This window comes from Gambusia affinis, linkage group LG14 (assembly GCF_019740435.1).
Source record: "Gambusia affinis linkage group LG14, SWU_Gaff_1.0, whole genome shotgun sequence".
In the NCBI taxonomy this organism is placed as follows: Eukaryota; Metazoa; Chordata; class Actinopteri; order Cyprinodontiformes; family Poeciliidae; genus Gambusia; species Gambusia affinis.
The window spans coordinates 1,569,023-1,585,988 of NC_057881.1; the positions used below are offsets into that span (position 1 = coordinate 1,569,023).

A 16,966-nucleotide genomic window follows, 5' to 3' on the forward strand; every position below is an offset into this window, starting at 1 on the left:
GGCTTATATATGTACGTTTCCAGTTGTTTTTTTTTTTTTTTCTAAAAAATTGTAGGTGCGGCTTGTAGTGTGGTGCGCTCTATAGTCCGGAAAATACGGTAAGTGAACTTTTCCATCACTTTCTACAAATTTTAAGCATTTGTTTGAATCATCTTTAATTTGTATGACTTGACTCAGTCAGCTTCTTTTCTTTGTTTAGATAGATTTTTTTCCCCAAACTTAAATTTATAAAAAATATTTATTTATTTGGGTCAGTCAGATTTAATAATTAATTAATACTTTTCAACAAAAAGTTAGGATGAATATCAGAAGTATTAATAATATAATTATATAAAACTTTGAACACGGCATGTCCTGCATGTGTGGGGTCTGCAGAGCTTGTAGCTGCCTTTTCATTCTGACCCTGATGGTTTCTGTTTGAAACCAACATGATTTACAAACAAATCATGTTGGTGAAAATGTGGATGTTGATTTTCTAAAGTTGATTTTATTGGAAAAAAAAAAAACTTAAAAAAATAAAACAAGATTTTTAGTTTCAGTTTTTCTCTGCTCCTTAACCTCCAGTTATTTGGCAACGGAGGAAACCTGATAAACATCGAGAGACTCAGAGGGATGAAGTTCATCCCTTCATAGAAGAACTGATTATGAGTCTGAGCTCCAGTCTCTGCAGGTCCAACGTGTCTCTGCAGTTCGTTCTCATCTCTTCAGGCCCAGACAGGAGCGACGCTGCGAGTGACTCAGATCTGGATTGAGCTTTTAAGGAGGATAACTTCAGATTAAACCGGATTCAGGCAAAAAAACTGACAGTTTAACTTCACATGATTCTGGGAGGAGAATATTTATCTACTGGGAATGCATCGCTGAGCCTCAACTAAAATATGTCAGAAACAACTTTAAAAGGAGGAAAGTTAGACTGCAGCGCCCTCTGGAGGACACAAGAGGACATGCAGGTTGAAATATTTACAAACGGCAGTCTTTTTTTCAATTAAGAAATTTTTTACCAAAAATAACCTGTGACTGAAAACTAAGCACTGAAATCTTCACTTTGCTCAGATTTGTTTTATTATTATTTTTTATAAATAATCATTTTTAGTGATATTAAACCAAGTTTTGATGTGGATAAAAGACTAGAGCACATAAATGTATAAATTTTCCCAAATATTCGGTTATGTGTGGATTAAAGAAGAAGGCACAGCTAACAGCTGAATGTCTCTCCTTAACGACGGAAAAGTCAATAAACTGTTCATACGCTTCAAATATCCAATTTATGTTCACCTAAAACTCAAAATTGGGCTGGACCCGGTCAGAACTGGGTCGTTCAGGATGCTGTGAAAAAGTTGGATATCGTAAAATAAAACTTGGGTCGGATCCGTTCGCCGTGTGAACGCAGTCAGGAAACAGATGGAGGTAAACTTACAAACAGATTTCAAAATAAAAAAAAATGGAAAAGCCTAAAAGAAACCAAGGAATGAAGAAATATGGAAAGACAATAGTGACAATAACTGTATATGGCAAGACCTTAATGACAATAATAAGCAACCCAGAAATGACCCTTGAATTGTTGCAAATACAGTAAAAATGTAATAAAACGAATATAAAAAGATGAAAACGTTTCTTCTGCGTGATGCAGGTTGAACTTTTGGCTCCGATTAGTCAGACTTGCTGTGAATCAGATGAACTGGAGCGGTTCGGTTTGTCTGACTTCTGAACCGCCCTGAGTTCTGCTGACCCAGACGAACCGAACCGGAACGGTTCTGACGGATTGAAGGACACCTACCGTCTCCGCAGCGTCCATCTCGTTCCCGGTGATTCGCGGCGCTCCTCGGGAACCAGACGGGGCTTTCAGTGAAACGGCGGCCGTTGTGTAACCTCAGCTGCCTTTCAGATCCTCCATTCAAACTTCCTCTGGGTCGCTTCCTCTTCCCGCTTCCCCCGCCTGGCGCTCCGTCCGCGTCACCGAGTCACACTCAGGTGTTGCAGCAACATTAAGGACGTCAGAGGCAATCAGAGGAAATCTGTTTTATTAAACATCCAAACATTCACAGCGACTCCTTCCCTTCAGTGTTTTACAGTTTCAGTGTTTTAAACCATTTTAGTGCAAATATTCTGTTACAAAACAACAGAAAGGGTGAAGATCTTCAAACTTTGTACGAATAAATTCCTTCATTTCGTTAAAACTCTCCTTTATGTTGGATTTGTGCTTTTGATTCAAAATAGATTCAAGAAATTCCAAATGAATTTTAGAAAAATCATTTAAGGCTGAAAAGATTAAACGATTAATCGATTAATTGTGATTAATCATGATTAATTGTAATTAATCAAATATTGAAATTATGGTAAACTAATTTAGCAACTGATTAATCGTTAACTGGAGTTAAAAAAAAGGCCATTTGCTGAAACAACAACAGTCAGAGCAGAAATGAAGCCAAACTGAACAAAAAATTGATATAAATTTTGCATGTAAGATGAAAAACCTTCTTTCACTCAGAACTCAAGTATTTTAGCTTCACCTGGTTCTGAAAAAAGAATATTTTTTTTTTATATTAGCACCTTTTAATGAATTTCTTAAGTTTCATAAAAGGGATAAAAAGTTTGTGCATTTTGTTTATCCGATTAATCATCAGAATATTCGATTACTAAAATAATTGTTAGTTGCAGCCTTAAAATTATTTTAAAAATGGATCAAACTTTGATTCCTGCAGTTTAATCTCAGCTACATTCATTTCATATCTCATTGCAAAAGGTTCCAGGATATTTAAGCTCATAATTTATCCTGAAATGGGAATTGGGATTATTTCAGTGCAAGGCTGATTCAGGTATTTGTAGAAATTATTTGTCCTTCTTTTTCTTTTGCTTAAACAAATTTCTTACAGCTTTTCCAAAAGACTGAATGATGCTGCGTCTGTTTGGGCCTTCTGCAGTCTGAACCTGATTGTCTTTTCTTCTGAGTTTTTCTTCTTCATGTTTTGCTCGGGACTCTGAGAGGCTTCGTCCTCTTGGCGCTTCCTGTCCGCCGCCCCTCCATGAGGAAAACTCTCCGCCAGCCGCTGGGCTTCTCGGACTCCTGGTTGGCACCGATCTGCTCCTCTCTCTCCTGATCCGATTGGCCGGCCGTCCTCTGGCTCCTGATTGGTCGACTGGGCCCCCCTGAAGGCTCTGCTTCAGGTCGTAGCTCTCTTTGGACGGGCCGACCAGGTGGAGTCGGTCGTTCTTCTCAAACACCAAAACTGAATTCAAGAATTTGTTGTTTTCTGGGATTCTGCCGAGAAGGCGTTTTCCTTCGGCGCTGAGGTCCGACAGAAGGACTTCCTGGGTCCGGAGGGTTCTGCGCAGGCCGTCCAGGAAGAGCTGCAGGTCTGCGGACACCGACCCGGAGTCTGGACCCTGCAGGGTGATGATGGTGCTTTCCTCCTCTGCCTTCACGTCATGTCGGACGTCTTGCCGGGTCAGGAGGTCGTCCAGCTGCTGTTTCCTGAACCGCTTGGCGTACATGTAGACATCAGAGTCGATCACGATCACCTCGCCTGGAGTCCGATAACCCGGCGCCTGGTGCTTTGGACCGGAGGAGGTTCTGGGGCCCAGAGAGGCCGAACGTCTCCGTATGGACCCTGGATCTGCGTTCTTCCTGCTGTGCTTTGAAATCGCTCCGGAGGAAGCGGGCGGCAGGTCCGAGGCGGAGCGCGGCGTCGCCTCCATCAGCCGCTCCAAATGGGCCTTCACTGTTTCGAGGTCATGAAACCAACCCGCTACCCGGACCCGACCTCGGTCCAGAACCGTCACCTTAAAGCCGTGGGACTGGAGGAGCTGCCGGACCTCCTGCTCATCCTGGAACCGGTCGATGAGAACCGTGGCCTCGACCCGGAAATCCATCTACAGAAACAAACACAACAGAAATCAATTATAGTTTAGAAATCAATTATCCTGACGATTGATTGATTATTCAGTAGATTAATTGGTTGTGCCATTGATTATTCTGCTGATTAATTTATTATTTTAATGATTAATTGATTGTTCTAATGATAAAACTATTATGCTATTGAGTATCCTGATGACTGATTATTCTATTGATTATTGGTGATTTTGTAATGACTGACTATCCTGATGCTTAATTATGCTGATTATTCCGATGATTCATTGATTATTCTATTGATTATTCAGAAAATTAATTGATCATTCTTTTGGTTATCCACCCCATAAATACATGTGGCCCTGGGCTACTGCCCCATAAGACCATCTAAAGTTTAACTGGGAAAATAAACTCAGTGTTTCCCTCCCAGCTGTAATCCTAGAGATAAGAAACAAACTTTGATCCTGCTTCGTCACCCAAGATCAAAATCTATAGATTAATGGCGGCGATCAGATAAATCTGATCACTTTTCAGTAAATCTACTGATAAAAACTGCAGGGAAAACAGTCGGATCAAGATGTGCTTTGGGAATTTTGTCCCACCTCGAACCCCGTATTAATTTAATTTAACACACACCTGAACAAACTGAGGCGATCACGTGACCGCGGAAGCAGAGAGAATAATCTGCTTTTCACTCTCAGCTTCTGTTTTTGACTTTTCTCATACTTTATCTCAACATGTTTTGTTTCCTTCAGTTTGAACGAGTCAACGAAAGTGAAACTACCTGTCAGCTGTGTGTGTGTGTGTGTGTGTGTGTGTGTATTTGGTTCTTTCTGGACCAAAACTCAGAAACCGACCAGGAAGAACCTTAAATATAGGAATTAAAAATGTTATGCATATCTACAGGCACAATAAAAACATACAAATATTTCCCACAGACGTGACAAACAGACCGAAATATTATTTATTCCTGTGTAATTCAGTCTGACGGCTAGCAGCTTTAGCATTTAGACTGAGAGCTAAAAACATCCGGAGAAGCTGAAACTTACTGTAAATTTTACTTCTCTTTACTTCATTGCTCCACTGCTGGACGACTGGACAATTGGACGAAACCGAAACTGCTGACGTCATATCCGAACAAGACCAGTTCGACCACAAATCCAAAACCAGCAGCCTGGAATGCGGACGTGGTTTCACAGACCTCACTTCTCAAATCCACGAAGAAAACATGGAGAAAATAAACTAAATCCTACAATAAACTTAATTATTTCAGATCCATATATGTCTTTAAAGTTTAGACTTAATACTTAAAAATAATAAAATGTATTCATTTGTCTTAAAAATATGTATTTTATGGATTAAAGATGCCCTGCGACAGACTGGCGACCTGTCCAGGGTGACCCCGCCTCTCGCCCGGGACGCGGCTGGAGAGGAACCAGCAACCCTCCCGACCCCATTAGGGAAGAAGGGTGCAAGAAAATGGATGGATGGATGGATGGATTAAAGAGACGAAAATCGCTCGTAAATTCCAAGCTGCGCCGCTAGGGGTCACTACATCCCACATTATTACTTTTAACTGCTGGATCTGGACACTGACCCCCCAAGACAAATATTTAAACATATTTAAAAGCCGATTTCACTCAAATATTTATTTGACTTCATATTTATGTTCATAATTGTTTAATTCTTGCTCTTTTTTAAATTTTTGCTCTCTGAAAAGTAATTTTAGAGAATTTTTGATCCCTTATTGATGTTTAAAAAGCTAATAGTTTAACGAGAACTCATTTTTGTAAAATATTTTCATTTTCTATGCAAACCAGTAAATTCAGTATTTTTTCTTCATCCAGAATTATTATACCAGTGATCAGTGTAAACGTCTGGCAGCAGCGGAATATCAAATATTTGACTTTAAAAGCACAAATAGCAAATTCAAGTCAACATTAAGATACATAATTATATTATGCAAACAATCAGTGTGTCTTGTTTTTATTCAGAAAGGCTATCATAACACTGCAGTAGCATTTACCTCTAAAAATCACTCTAAACTTTTTTTAATTCTTGAAATTGAAAATGAATAAAGACTCATTTTCAAATAATGTAGCAAATTTTAATATTAACATACATAAAACCTGCACATTTGAACATCAAGGAACACACCACTAGGTATATTTTAAACATGAAACATTTTTCTTAAACGGGACAAATATTATAGCATACTGCAGATCATCATGAAAAAAAAAAGAAAATCAAAGTTAGAATTTCCAACACCATCATTTCTCCTCCAAAAAAGAGAGAAAACCCTTTTTTAAATCCATTTATATTCAAAACATCACATAATTCAGTAACTCATTCTGCCAAAGTTCTTTTAAAGTATAAAAAATGTTTTGGAAATCCGATTTCTTTCCCTAAACTTGAAATACTTTGGGAAACTTTTTTATAGGAGGTGGTTAAATAATTTTATTATGACACTAAACGAGGGATTTCACCTAATTTCCTACTGATATAAAAAGAAAATGCTAAAACTAGGTGTGTGCACCTGCATGCAGAGTGGACGACGACTCACAACACGGTTAAAAACATTTCTAAAAACCAGAAGAAGAACTTCAGGCAAACAGCCACAAATAAGGAAAAAAAAACATTTCAGGAACCTGGAAAAGTTGGTCCCAAACCTAAACAACGTGAAACAAAATGTATAAAATCCTACAGATGAATTCAGGACTAACTAGTTTTGTCTCTTATTCCTCCTCAGAGGATTTTTCTGGGTTTTCTGCTGTCGATTTTTCTTCAGTCTTTTCTTCTTCTGTGGAGAAAAACCAAACCAAAGCGTTAGCGCCCTCGTTAGCTCGCTGCAGGTTTAATGGCGGCCGGCGTGAAGACTCACCTGTTGTGGGTTTTGTGGCGGCTGCAGCGGACTCTTTGTCTTCAGCGTCGCACCTTTTCAGAGCCACTTTCACCTTTCTGGTGACGTCTGCGTGTTTGGCTGTTTGGATGGCAGCCTCCTCGTCTGAAATGCTGCTCGGTACGTCTGAAACAAAAACACCATGATGACCAGGAAGGAACAAACTCCACTTCTGTGAGCTATAAGCAGTTTTTCTTTACACACATTGGAGTACCACAGGGCCGGGCCTAAAACTTTACCTGAAACACCTGAGCTATTTCTGTAGCTGTGTGGGCTTCCAACCCTGCTACGTTCTCCTGCTACTCTCCTCTCTGCATTATTTGCTGTTATTTCAGCTTCTAGCTTTATTCTCTGTTGTTCCTCTATAGAAAGTACGCCTGGTTCCTTCTTTCCCTCAGCTGGTGGGCGCTGCTGATCTGGAGCCGTTGGAGGATTCCTCTCCAGTTGTTCCTCTCCACTGTCACCGCGTGCTTTCTCAGAATGATGGAAAGCATTGGAGTCACGATTCAGTTCAATCTGCTGCTTTCTAACTGACCTAAACAGTTTGATCACATAGTGTGCAGATAAATTGTTTCTTCATGTTTTCTGGAAACAGGAAAAATTTCAGTGACAAATAAAATATTTGTACAAAATGTTGTGTGTGCAAAACATTTGGATAAATAATGTGTTGGTCCTTCGCCTCGTTAATTATTCTTATTGGTCTTTGTTGAAGTTTGATTAGTGACTGTTGTGTTTTGTAATTAATTTCCCAAATTTCTCTGGAGTCACTTAAATAAGGTCAAACTAAAGAACAGGGCAGGATGTTGGGCTGGTTCTGTGTGAACAGGAAGGTGTTTGGTACTGAAACTACTGACCCACTTCATGAACTGAAATAATAAAACCCGACTCATCATGTCCACTTCCTTCATTCTTATTTAAAGAAAAAAGGCCAATATAACGTTCAGATAAAAATAATAATGGTAATGTGATTTCTAAGAATGATTTTTAAATAAAGTTCAGGTTAAAACTAGTTTTTACCTGAACTTCTGCCTTGATAATAAACTGGTTTTAGGTTCATTAATCCTGTGACTTTAGTAAAATGTTCTTCAGATGAAATGCATGGTTTTCAGTAGATTTTATTTTAATTTCCACAGTGGGACTGAGTGACTCCACAGCTGTTTGTGTCTCATTAATGTTATCAGATGTTATCAGGTTTGATGTCATCTGATTCTGTTTCAAACTGAGTTTATTCACCTCTGGAAAAGATTTAAAGTTTCTCTGATTTTACGTTTTATAAGTTAATGTTTGAGTAAAATGAACATTGTTTATTCTATGAATTACTGACAACACATCTCTTAATTTTGTCTGTGAATGTCTGTAAATAAGCAGTTAGATTTAGAAAACAGAATAATGAATATCTCCTCTGGGGGCTCAGCAGCCCCAGAGGTCAGATCCTAGAATCGCCCCTGCTGAGATTTATTTCAGGTTTCCAGGGAACCTGGTGACTGAAGCTGGATGTTTTCAGCCTTTTCTGACACATTTTGTTTGAAAATCTGGGATCATTTCCAGCGTTAGTAGAATAAAAGCTGCAACATCCCAGAAATCAACCAGACAACAGATCATCACCAGAAAAATGTTGCTTCAGTCCAACGTTTGTTCTTTTATCCAGAAACAAATAACAATATTTTGTGAATCTAATAATTTGCTGAATCTGCAGAAATCAAGACAACCAGAGAAATTTAGATCTGCTGTTTACTAAATCATTTGAAAGTGATTTCCAAATTTCCACTTTCATCCCAGTGAAACTGTTTTTACCTTTCCACGTTTTCTGCTTCTGATTCCTCCGTTTCCAGGTCGAACCTTTTGTTCTGCTCTTTGTTCTGCGATTGGAGCGATTCGCCGCGGCGGCGTCATCTGAGCTGTCGTCATCATCCCAGTTTCCTGCCAGGGAAAAGCAGCAAACGTTAAAACGAGTGATTGGCAGCGGTGAGCCTGTATCTGCTGCTGCAGAACCTGAGGATTTCTTCGGCGGTCTTCCTCGCAGCCTCTTGCTCTTCGTGGATTTCCGACCCGGTTTCCGCCAGGTAGAGCCGTCGCCGTCGGACGACGAAGCGTCTGAAAAACAAACCGGCAGGTTAGCGGCCGAGCTGATCGCAGGGGGAATCGAACCGGCAACCGGATCACCTTTCACGGATTTTCGTTTTGAAGCCGCGGCTCTCCCCGATGAATCGTTTGACGTCGTCTTCGTCACAAGCAGCTGCTCGTCATCAGAGCTGTGCTCACTGGACGTCTCAGCGTAGTTTACTGAAAAACAAGTTACAGTGAAACCAATTTATTAGTTTAAATTAAGAGAGGAGCATTTTTAAAGAGGAAGAGTTGAGATTTGAAACTGACAATAAAAATCTGAAACTAAAAATAAATTAAAGTTTCGAAAATAATAAAAAGATTAAAAATTAAAACAAAAACAGGAAAAGAGATTTGAGACTAAAAACGATGTCAAAGTAAAAATAGATTTCAAACAGAATAAAAAACTGAAACAATAAAGATCTGAAACTGAAAAAGAAAAACTTTTAAAACTGAGAAAAGATCTGAAGCTGAATTTGACAGTTTGAATGAGGAAGAGAAGATTTTGGGAAGGCCGGTTTGGGCTCACCGCTCTTCCTGGAGGCGTTCCTCTTGGATTTCACAACCGGAGAGGATTTAGAGAACAGCTGGACGGGTTTCCTCTTCCTCTTCGCAGGAAGTTTCTGAACAACTTTGGTTAACGGCTCGTCGTCTGAGCTTTCCTCCGGCTCTGACGGCGCTGCGGCGGGAAAGAAAACGTTTTGTTTCACCGCTTTATTCATCAGGAGGAGAAAACAACCAGAAAGGTAGAAAAAATCCCACCTTTCTTCTTCCTGCCCGCTGGTTGCTTCTTCCTGCCTGGAGTTTTCTTCTTGGCTGACCTGCCTGGAGGTTTGGAGGTTTTCACCTGATGATCGTAGTCAGAGTCACCAGCTGCGTTTGAATCTGAGGAAACAAAAGAGATAAATATTCACAGCGGCCTCAGGGAGCCGAGCTGCAGAGACACGAGGATGTGACAAAAAAATCACCAGAGTTTCTGTCCTCTGACTCCTCGGATCTGGGAGGAGAAGATTCCTTTCTGACTCTCGCTGCTGCTTTCTTCTTCTTGGTCAGCGGCTCGTCGTCGGAGGCGTCTGGAGGATTCAGAGGAAAATCAGAAATAAACAAAAACTGATTCTATGCTGTCAAAATAAAACTACAAAAATGAAACAAATTAAAACTAAAAAAAGATTTGAAACAAAAAAAATTAAACTGAAGAAATGACTTAAAACAAAACAAAAGATTTGGAACAGAAATAAAGTAAAAAAAAAAATTTTAACTGGATTTTTAAAAAATGGAATGAAAACTGGACAGAAAGATTTGAACATTTAAGATTTTAGGGTGATAAGAAAAATTGACAAAAAAACATCTGGAACTGAAAAAGATTCAACTAAAAAAAAAGATTTAATACAAAAAAAAAATTTTGACAGAAAGAAAGACTCCAAAGAGAAATCCCACTGAATGCTGATCTGGTCTAGTCAAAGTCCAGCCCAGTGGTGTACTGAAATGCTGCATAAAAACCGTTGTGGTGTGAAAATGTGTGTAAATATATAGAAACTTTTCACAAAGTACAGAAATATCTAATATGCAGAAACATAATAAATAAATTCAGGAAATCGTTTTGTTGTGTTTCATAATGTAACAGCAAAGAATGACATCAATCAGATGTAATTTATTCTAATTAGGAAGTAATAAGGAAGTAACTCCACCTTTCTTCTTCCTGCCTGCTGGCTTCTTCTTGGCTGATCTGCCTGGAGGTTTGGAGGTTTTCAGCCGGGGATCGTAGTCAGAGTCACCAGCTGCGTTTGAATCTGAGGAAACCAAAGACAGATAAATATTCACAGCGGCCTCAGAGAGCCGAGCTGCAGAAACACGAGGACGTGTGACAAAAATCACCAGAGTTTCTGTCCTCTGACTCGTCGGATCTGGGAGGAGAAGATTCCTTTCTGACTCTCGCTGCTGCTTTCTTCTTCTTGGTCAGCGGCTCGTCGTCGGAGGACGAGGAGGCGTCTGGAGGATCCAGAGGAAAATCAGAAATAAACACAAACTGTCAAAATAAAACAAAAAAAATTAAGCTGGAAAAAATACTTAACTGAAGAAAAAGGACTTAAAACAAAAACATATATAAAATGGAAAATAATGAAGCTGAAAAAAAATAAGAAAAGTTTTTGAACTGAAAAAAAACAAAACAACATAAAACTATAAAAGGACTTAAAACTGAAAATGAAACCTGAAAAATTTAATTAAAACTAAAAACAAGATTTAAAACAAACAAGAAAATGATTTGAAAGACGAGAACCTGGAGAAAAGCCTAGCTGCTGATCTGGTCTAGTCAAAGTCCAGGAGGGCAAAGTAGAAGAAGAAAGAAATCCCACCTTTCTTCTTCCTGCCTGCTGGTTTCTTCTTCGCTGATCTGGCTGAAGGTTTGGAGGTTTTCACCAGCGGCTCGTTATCGGAGTCGTCAGCTGACTTCCTGTCCTCTGAGGCGTCAGATTTGGGAGGAGAATCCTTGTTGTCTTTTGCTGCTGGTTTCTTCTTCTCTTGTAGCGACTCGTCATCCGAGGAATCATCTGAAGCTACAGACAGAAATGATTTGAAGATAGAAAACTCAGCACTAAACACAAACAGAACCTATAATGTCTTCGTAGAAGAAAGGTGAAGCTAAAATGTTAAAGTTTTATGACAAAAACTAAAAGTACAGAGTCAAATTAAAGGACCTTTCAATGATTAAAAAGAATTATCTGCACACATTAGCACACTGTTAATTGCACTGTTCTTGTGTGAGGTATTCTCAGTGATAACAGTAAAGATGTCATAGCCTAAAGTCAAGGTTTTAACATGGAGATAGTCATGAAATTTCTGATTAGATATTTTATGTATATTTACTTTATTTCTAAGTTATGTCTTTGAATGTACATTAATATGAATGCAACATTTAATAACATTGTTTTGTTTTATTGATAATTTAACAATAAAAATTCAGTTTAAAGCAGGGGTGTTAAACTCCAGTCCTCAAGGTTCGCTGTCCTGCAGCTTCTAGATGTGCCTCTGCTGCACCGCCTGATTAGAATAATTAGGTCACTAAGGCTCTGGAGAACTGATCTACACAAGGAGGAGGTCATTAAGCCATTTCATTCCAGTGTTTTGTACCTGTGGCACATCTAAAAAGTGCAGGACAGCGGCCCTCGAGGGCTGCAGTTGTATTGAATGGATGTGTAATACCTAATTAGACCACAGGGTGGCAGTGCTTCTCGACAGACGGTTGGTTGGGAAACATGAAGAAGCAAACAAGATGGAAACAGTCCGTCATATTTTTCTTTGATTAAAGGTTGATAACGTTCGTCAAGCCTCAAGCATATATGATTTCCATGAAGATTTAGTCACACAAAATTTATTACAGCACTAACTAGTTCTATGTAAACGACGTTTTGAGAGTTAAATAACTGTAGTAACATGTTAGCTTTTCGGCGCAGGGATGCTAGTTTTTCCGCTAGCTTAGCAGCTAATCTCTAGTCTGGTGTATTTTGGGTTACTTAATACACCAAGGTTAATAGAGTCAGATTTATTGTAGATAGTTCTGCAGGTTTAGGTTTAAACGTTTCAGACTGTGTTTTAAAACTGCCCTAGTGTATTGTAGCGGAGGAAAAATTACAAAGCCTGAAATGTGTGATATGTTAGCTCCGCTAAATGGAAGATTTTCATAGAGAAATGCATTCAGTGAGCAAAAATACCTTACATGCATTGAAAGTTCTACATTTTATGCAAATAATATACTTTGTTTATGAAAGCTACTACTTTTGTATTCAAATATGTTTAAAATAAAAACATGAAATAAAAAAGCTGAATATGTTGTATGTATTGAGTGTAAGAAAATAACTGAACCAAAGAACATGCATCAATATACTTTTTATGAATATGAATAAAAAGTAAATAAATAAAACAAAATTAAATGTAAAAATAAACTAATAAAAGGGGATTACACTGCAGAAAATTGTCCCAGACAGCTGCCAACATGGGAAGCAGAAGCAAAAGAAGAAGATAGAAAGTATTCCCACCTTTCTTCTTCCTCCCCGCTGGTTTCTTCTTTCTGCCTGGAGTTTTCTTCTTCTTTGCTGCTCTGGGTGAAGGTTTAGATGTTTTCACCTGAGGCTCATAGTCAGAGTCATCATCTGTGTTTGAAGAAACAAAAGACAGATAAATATTCACAGCACCCTCAGGGAGCCGAGCTGCAGAAACACGAGGACGTGTGAAAAATCACCAGAGTTTCTGTCCTCTGACTCCTCGGATCTGGGAGGAGAAGATTCCTTTTTGTCTTTCGCTGCTGCTTTCTTCTTCTTGGTTAGCGGCTCGTCGTCGGAGTTGTCTGATGCTACGAGAAACGATTCAAACAGAACGTAGCTAAAGCACGGTGGTGGAGGAATGATGGCTTGCCACAACACCTGAGCAGCTTACAGTCACAATGCATTATTTTTAGTTGACAGATATTTTTGATGATTTCCTCTTGTTTTTTTGTCTTAAAGTGTTTAATAAAAATGTTTTTCTCCAGAAAGTCGCTCTGCAGTTTGCAGCAGTAGCTTCCTGCCTTTTAGCAAACATGGCGGATATCCTCTGCTTCTTGCAAAATGAGTCAGAAAATAACCATTTATTTTTCTAATTTGTTCTAGTGAATCACATTTCAAAAGCAACATCTAATTTATCAGTTTTCCCACCTTTCTTCTTCCTGCCTGCTGGTTTTCTCTTCTCTTTCAGAGACTCGTCGTCCGAGGAGTCATCTGAAGCTAAAGTCAGAAAAATGAGTGAGGTTAGGAGGTGGAGGTATGATGCTTTGGGATTTTTCAGCTTATAAGAACATGACAGTGAAACAATCTAAAAAAGTTTTCCCACCTTTCTTCTTCCTGCCTGCTGGTTTCTTCTTCGCTGATCTGGCTGAAGGTTTGGAGGTTTTCACCAGCGGTTCGTTATCGGAGTCGTCAGCTGACTTCCTGTCCTCTGAGGCGTCAGATTTGGGAGGAGGAGAATCCTTGTTGTCTTTTGCTGATGGTTTCTTCTTCTCTTGTAGCGACTCGTCATCCGAGGAATCATCTGAAGCTACAGACAGAAACATTAGCTCTAAAGAACTCATCCATGAAGCACGGTGGTGGAGGAATGATCATGTGGACTTTTTAGCTGACAAAATCTGAAATTAAGAAACAAGGACAAAGAGTAATCACAGCTTTCTACTTTTGTTTTCTTCAGAAATGAAGAAAACAAAAGTGACAAAGAAACAAAAAGAAGAAAGTGAAGAAAAGGAAAGAAAAAAGTAAATTGAAGAAGAAAGTGAAAAAAATATTAGCAACAAAGACAAAAGCAAAAAAGATGAAAGTGAAGAAGAAAGTAAAGAGGGCGAAGTCGAAGAAGAAGAAATCCCACCTTTCTTCTTCCTGCCTGCTGGTTTCTTCTTCGCTGATCTGGCTGAAGGTTTGGAGGTTTTCACCAGCGGCTCGTTATCGGAGTCGTCAGCTGACTTCCTGTCCTCTGAGGCGTCAGATTTGGGAGGAGAATCCTTGTTGTCTTTTGCTGATGGTTTCTTCTTCTCTTGTAGCGACTCGTCATCCGAGGAATCATCTGAAGCTACAGACAGAAACATTAGCTCTAAAGAACTCATCCATGAGGCACGGTGGTGGAGGAATGATCATGTGGACGTTTTTATCAAGACAACAATCCGAAACAAAGCAGCGCCGACAGAAAGTGATCCCACCATTCTTCTTCCTGCTGACTGGTTGCTTCTTCGCTGCTCTGGCTGAAGGTTTGGATGTTTTCCCTTGAGGCTCGTTATCGGATTCGTCAGCTGCGTTGGAATCTGAGGAGAAAAAAAGTAAAATAAATATTCACACCGGCCTCCGGGAGCCGAGCTGCAGAAACGGGATGTGAGGCGAAGCTACCGGAGTTCCTGTCCTCTGAGGCGTCAGATTTGGCAGGAGAAGTTTCCTTTTTCTCCTTCGCTGCTGGTTTTTTTGGCGGCTGATCGTCTGATGAATTATCTGAAGCTGGAAAATAATCCAACGTTAAAAAAATCCAAACTGAAACCTGTTGTCGTTAAAGCAGGGGTGTCCAAACTCTTTATCACACGGCCAAAATCAAAAATATAGGTATAAAAAAATATAAAGATATGGAAAGGTTCAGGAGTAATTCACAGCCTAAAAGATAATAAGAATGGAAAAATTTAAATAAAATCAAGCAATTAAAACTGTTTAATTTTGTTGTTTTTTGCAGAAAACTAATGTAATTGATAGTAGAAAACTTAAAAGACATTTCATCTAGTTTTCAAACACTTTTGGACTTTATTGAACAAATTTATTTTGTTGTAAGAAAAGGATTTGAGTCACTTCCTTTCAAAATGCTGAAAGTTTAATAAATTATGTACAGCAATTTTTCCGTGAAAGTTTCTACACATTTGCTGTTCTACTGATTATAAAAAACTGTTAATAAAAAGACAAACACTTTATGTTGTGCTTAAAACTTCCTAATGTGAGAAATTATGTTGGTAATAATTTTACCCTGATTAAAAATAAGCAGTGTGAGTCTGAACCTGGGCAGGTCAAAGTTGTATCATTCTTTAATTGCATTTGGGGGACCCAAAAAAATCCCTCCAACGGCCACAGACGGCCCCCGGGCCACACTTTGGACACCCCTGCCTTAACTAACGCGTTCTGTCGGCGTCACCTCCGCTCTTCTTTGAGTTGGCGTTGTCACATGACTTCTTGTCGTCGTTCTGCGGCCTCATGAGGAGCTTCGACAGCGGGACGAACTCCTCTTCATCAGAGCTGGAGCTTTCCTTCCCTGATTGGTTAATCAGGAACATTACTGTTAATTTACATTGCAATTATTAAATTAAAAACATAGTATTCAAATGTAGATTGTAATAAGTAAGAGTATCATCAAATTAGTTGTTTTTTCAATGGTTTGTTTTAAAATGATGCATAGAAACAGATGCATTTTATAATTTATTAAGACCCATTTGTTGCCAGGCTTGTCGCATTAATCAATAAATCAGTTTGCTTTAATAAAGTCCATATTGATCTTAATTAACCCTGTAATTATAATAAATATTTCTGGGTGTTGACTTGTCCCAGAAGTTATCGCAATCAGCGATAATATTGTTGTACCTTATTGGCATAACAATAACCACAATTATTACAGTTATAAAAGTTATGAAATGTAGACAGTGGAACTGCTTCAATAGTTGTATTGTGACTTTATAACAATTCACGGTGTCCCTTATTTTTAAAAATCGTAAGGTCAGGCTTTTTAAAAATCAGTGATCGGCCTGAAAATGCAATCAGTGCAACCTTAATTAAGACTTGATTATATAATTTGGCAATAATTTACTGATCCATCCCAGTTAATCATGTGGGCTCGTTTCTAGTCTACAGTTGGAAAAACAAAGAGTTTAACCAGGTCAAAAGTCAGAAATAGAGACTCTAAGTCACAATGACCCTCAGCATTACTGGGCCAAGTCCTCTGCAAGAGAATAAAAGCTGTTAGAAATATAAATGTGTACTGGGTTTGGATTGCGGGAAATTTTGCATTACATTTCCATAAAACAGCCCATTATTATTTTCAAATGCACGTCTGCAGAGTGTTTCAGCTCCAGTGTTGCTGAGATTTTACCAAAACAGCACATCAGTTCTTGGGAGGACGAATGGATGAATCTCATGAATCCATGAGAAACCAAGGAATTCACTCGACCTGAAAATTATTTTCTGCCCATCCGCAACCGCTTTGTGGTGAGAGCAGCTAAGCGGAGTGATTTCCTCCCAGTTTGTGGTGTAGTAATGAGTAGAAGCGGCTACCTGCAGATCGGTGGGCCACCATGCTGCTAGCCGTGCTGCAGTCCATCCTCACGGTCTCTCACTTCATCACGGCGGGTTTTACTGCTTTTATCAAACCCCACCGCTCCCTGCGGTGCTCCACCAAACAGCACGCACGGCTACGAGCTCATGAAACCCCGAGCAAAAGGTTAAAACCCGCCAGTTCCCGCACTAAATACTACGTTAATCACTGCTTTGTTTTCTTCCGGTTAGCTCCAACAGAAAAGGCGGGCGGCGGGTGTTGATGACGCGTCACTCGGACTATCGTCGTCGCTTAGCAACAAAATC

General features: G+C 39.3%; 3 protein-coding genes across 3 annotated transcripts in view; all 3 read right to left on the minus strand.

The window, feature by feature from the left end:
• Positions 1-1,907, minus strand: part of myo1g (myosin IG) — a 41,777-nt gene extending 39,870 nt beyond the window's left edge. Inside the window, exon 1 of the mRNA XM_044138824.1 lies at positions 1,778-1,907. Within this exon, the coding sequence (XP_043994759.1) occupies positions 1,778-1,795 (18 nt within the window). The 5' untranslated portion in view covers positions 1,796-1,907. The remainder of the gene's footprint in view (positions 1-1,777) is intronic.
• Positions 1,908-2,004: 97 nt separating this feature from the next.
• On the minus strand, positions 2,005-5,070 carry LOC122843785. Its single transcript, XM_044138825.1, has 2 exons — positions 4,897-5,070; positions 2,005-3,870 (listed from the first exon to the last, which is right to left on the minus strand). Exon 2 carries the CDS (start codon positions 3,868-3,870, stop codon positions 2,830-2,832), a length of 1,041 nt encoding a protein of 346 aa, XP_043994760.1. The 5' UTR covers positions 4,897-5,070; the 3' UTR covers positions 2,005-2,829.
• Positions 5,071-5,932: 862 nt separating this feature from the next.
• On the minus strand, positions 5,933-16,913 carry LOC122843532 (nucleolar protein dao-5-like). The gene is made up of 20 exons (XM_044138342.1): positions 16,661-16,913; positions 15,531-15,647; positions 14,750-14,854; positions 14,566-14,667; positions 14,238-14,438; positions 13,713-13,916; positions 13,538-13,606; positions 13,087-13,197; positions 12,884-12,997; positions 11,204-11,404; positions 10,725-10,838; positions 10,538-10,639; positions 9,818-9,922; positions 9,612-9,734; positions 9,379-9,528; positions 8,910-9,029; positions 8,739-8,840; positions 8,541-8,666; positions 6,729-6,872; positions 5,933-6,647 (listed from the first exon to the last, which is right to left on the minus strand). The coding sequence occupies exons 1-20, from the start codon at positions 16,704-16,706 to the stop codon at positions 6,583-6,585; spliced, it is 2,421 nt and encodes an 806-aa protein (XP_043994277.1). The 5' UTR covers positions 16,707-16,913; the 3' UTR covers positions 5,933-6,582.
• Positions 16,914-16,966: the final 53 nt, after the last annotated feature.

Bases quoted from the DNA above. Each gene is read 5' to 3' on its own strand.
- LOC122843785 (XM_044138825.1), bottom strand. From the start codon at position 3,870: ATGGATTTCCGGGTCGAGGCCACGGTTCTCATCGACCGGTTCCAGGAT.
- LOC122843532 (XM_044138342.1), bottom strand. From the start codon at position 16,706: ATGGACTGCAGCACGGCTAGCAGCATGGTGGCCCACCGATCTGCAG. The intron at 13,607-13,712 runs GTGGGAAAACTT...TTCTGACTTTAG, and splicing joins AGCAGGCAGGAAGAAGAAAG to CTTCAGATGACTCCTCGGAC. The intron at 6,873-8,540 runs GTAAAAACAGTT...TTTTTGTTTCAG, and splicing joins GAAGCAGAAAACGTGGAAAG to ACGTACCGAGCAGCATTTCA.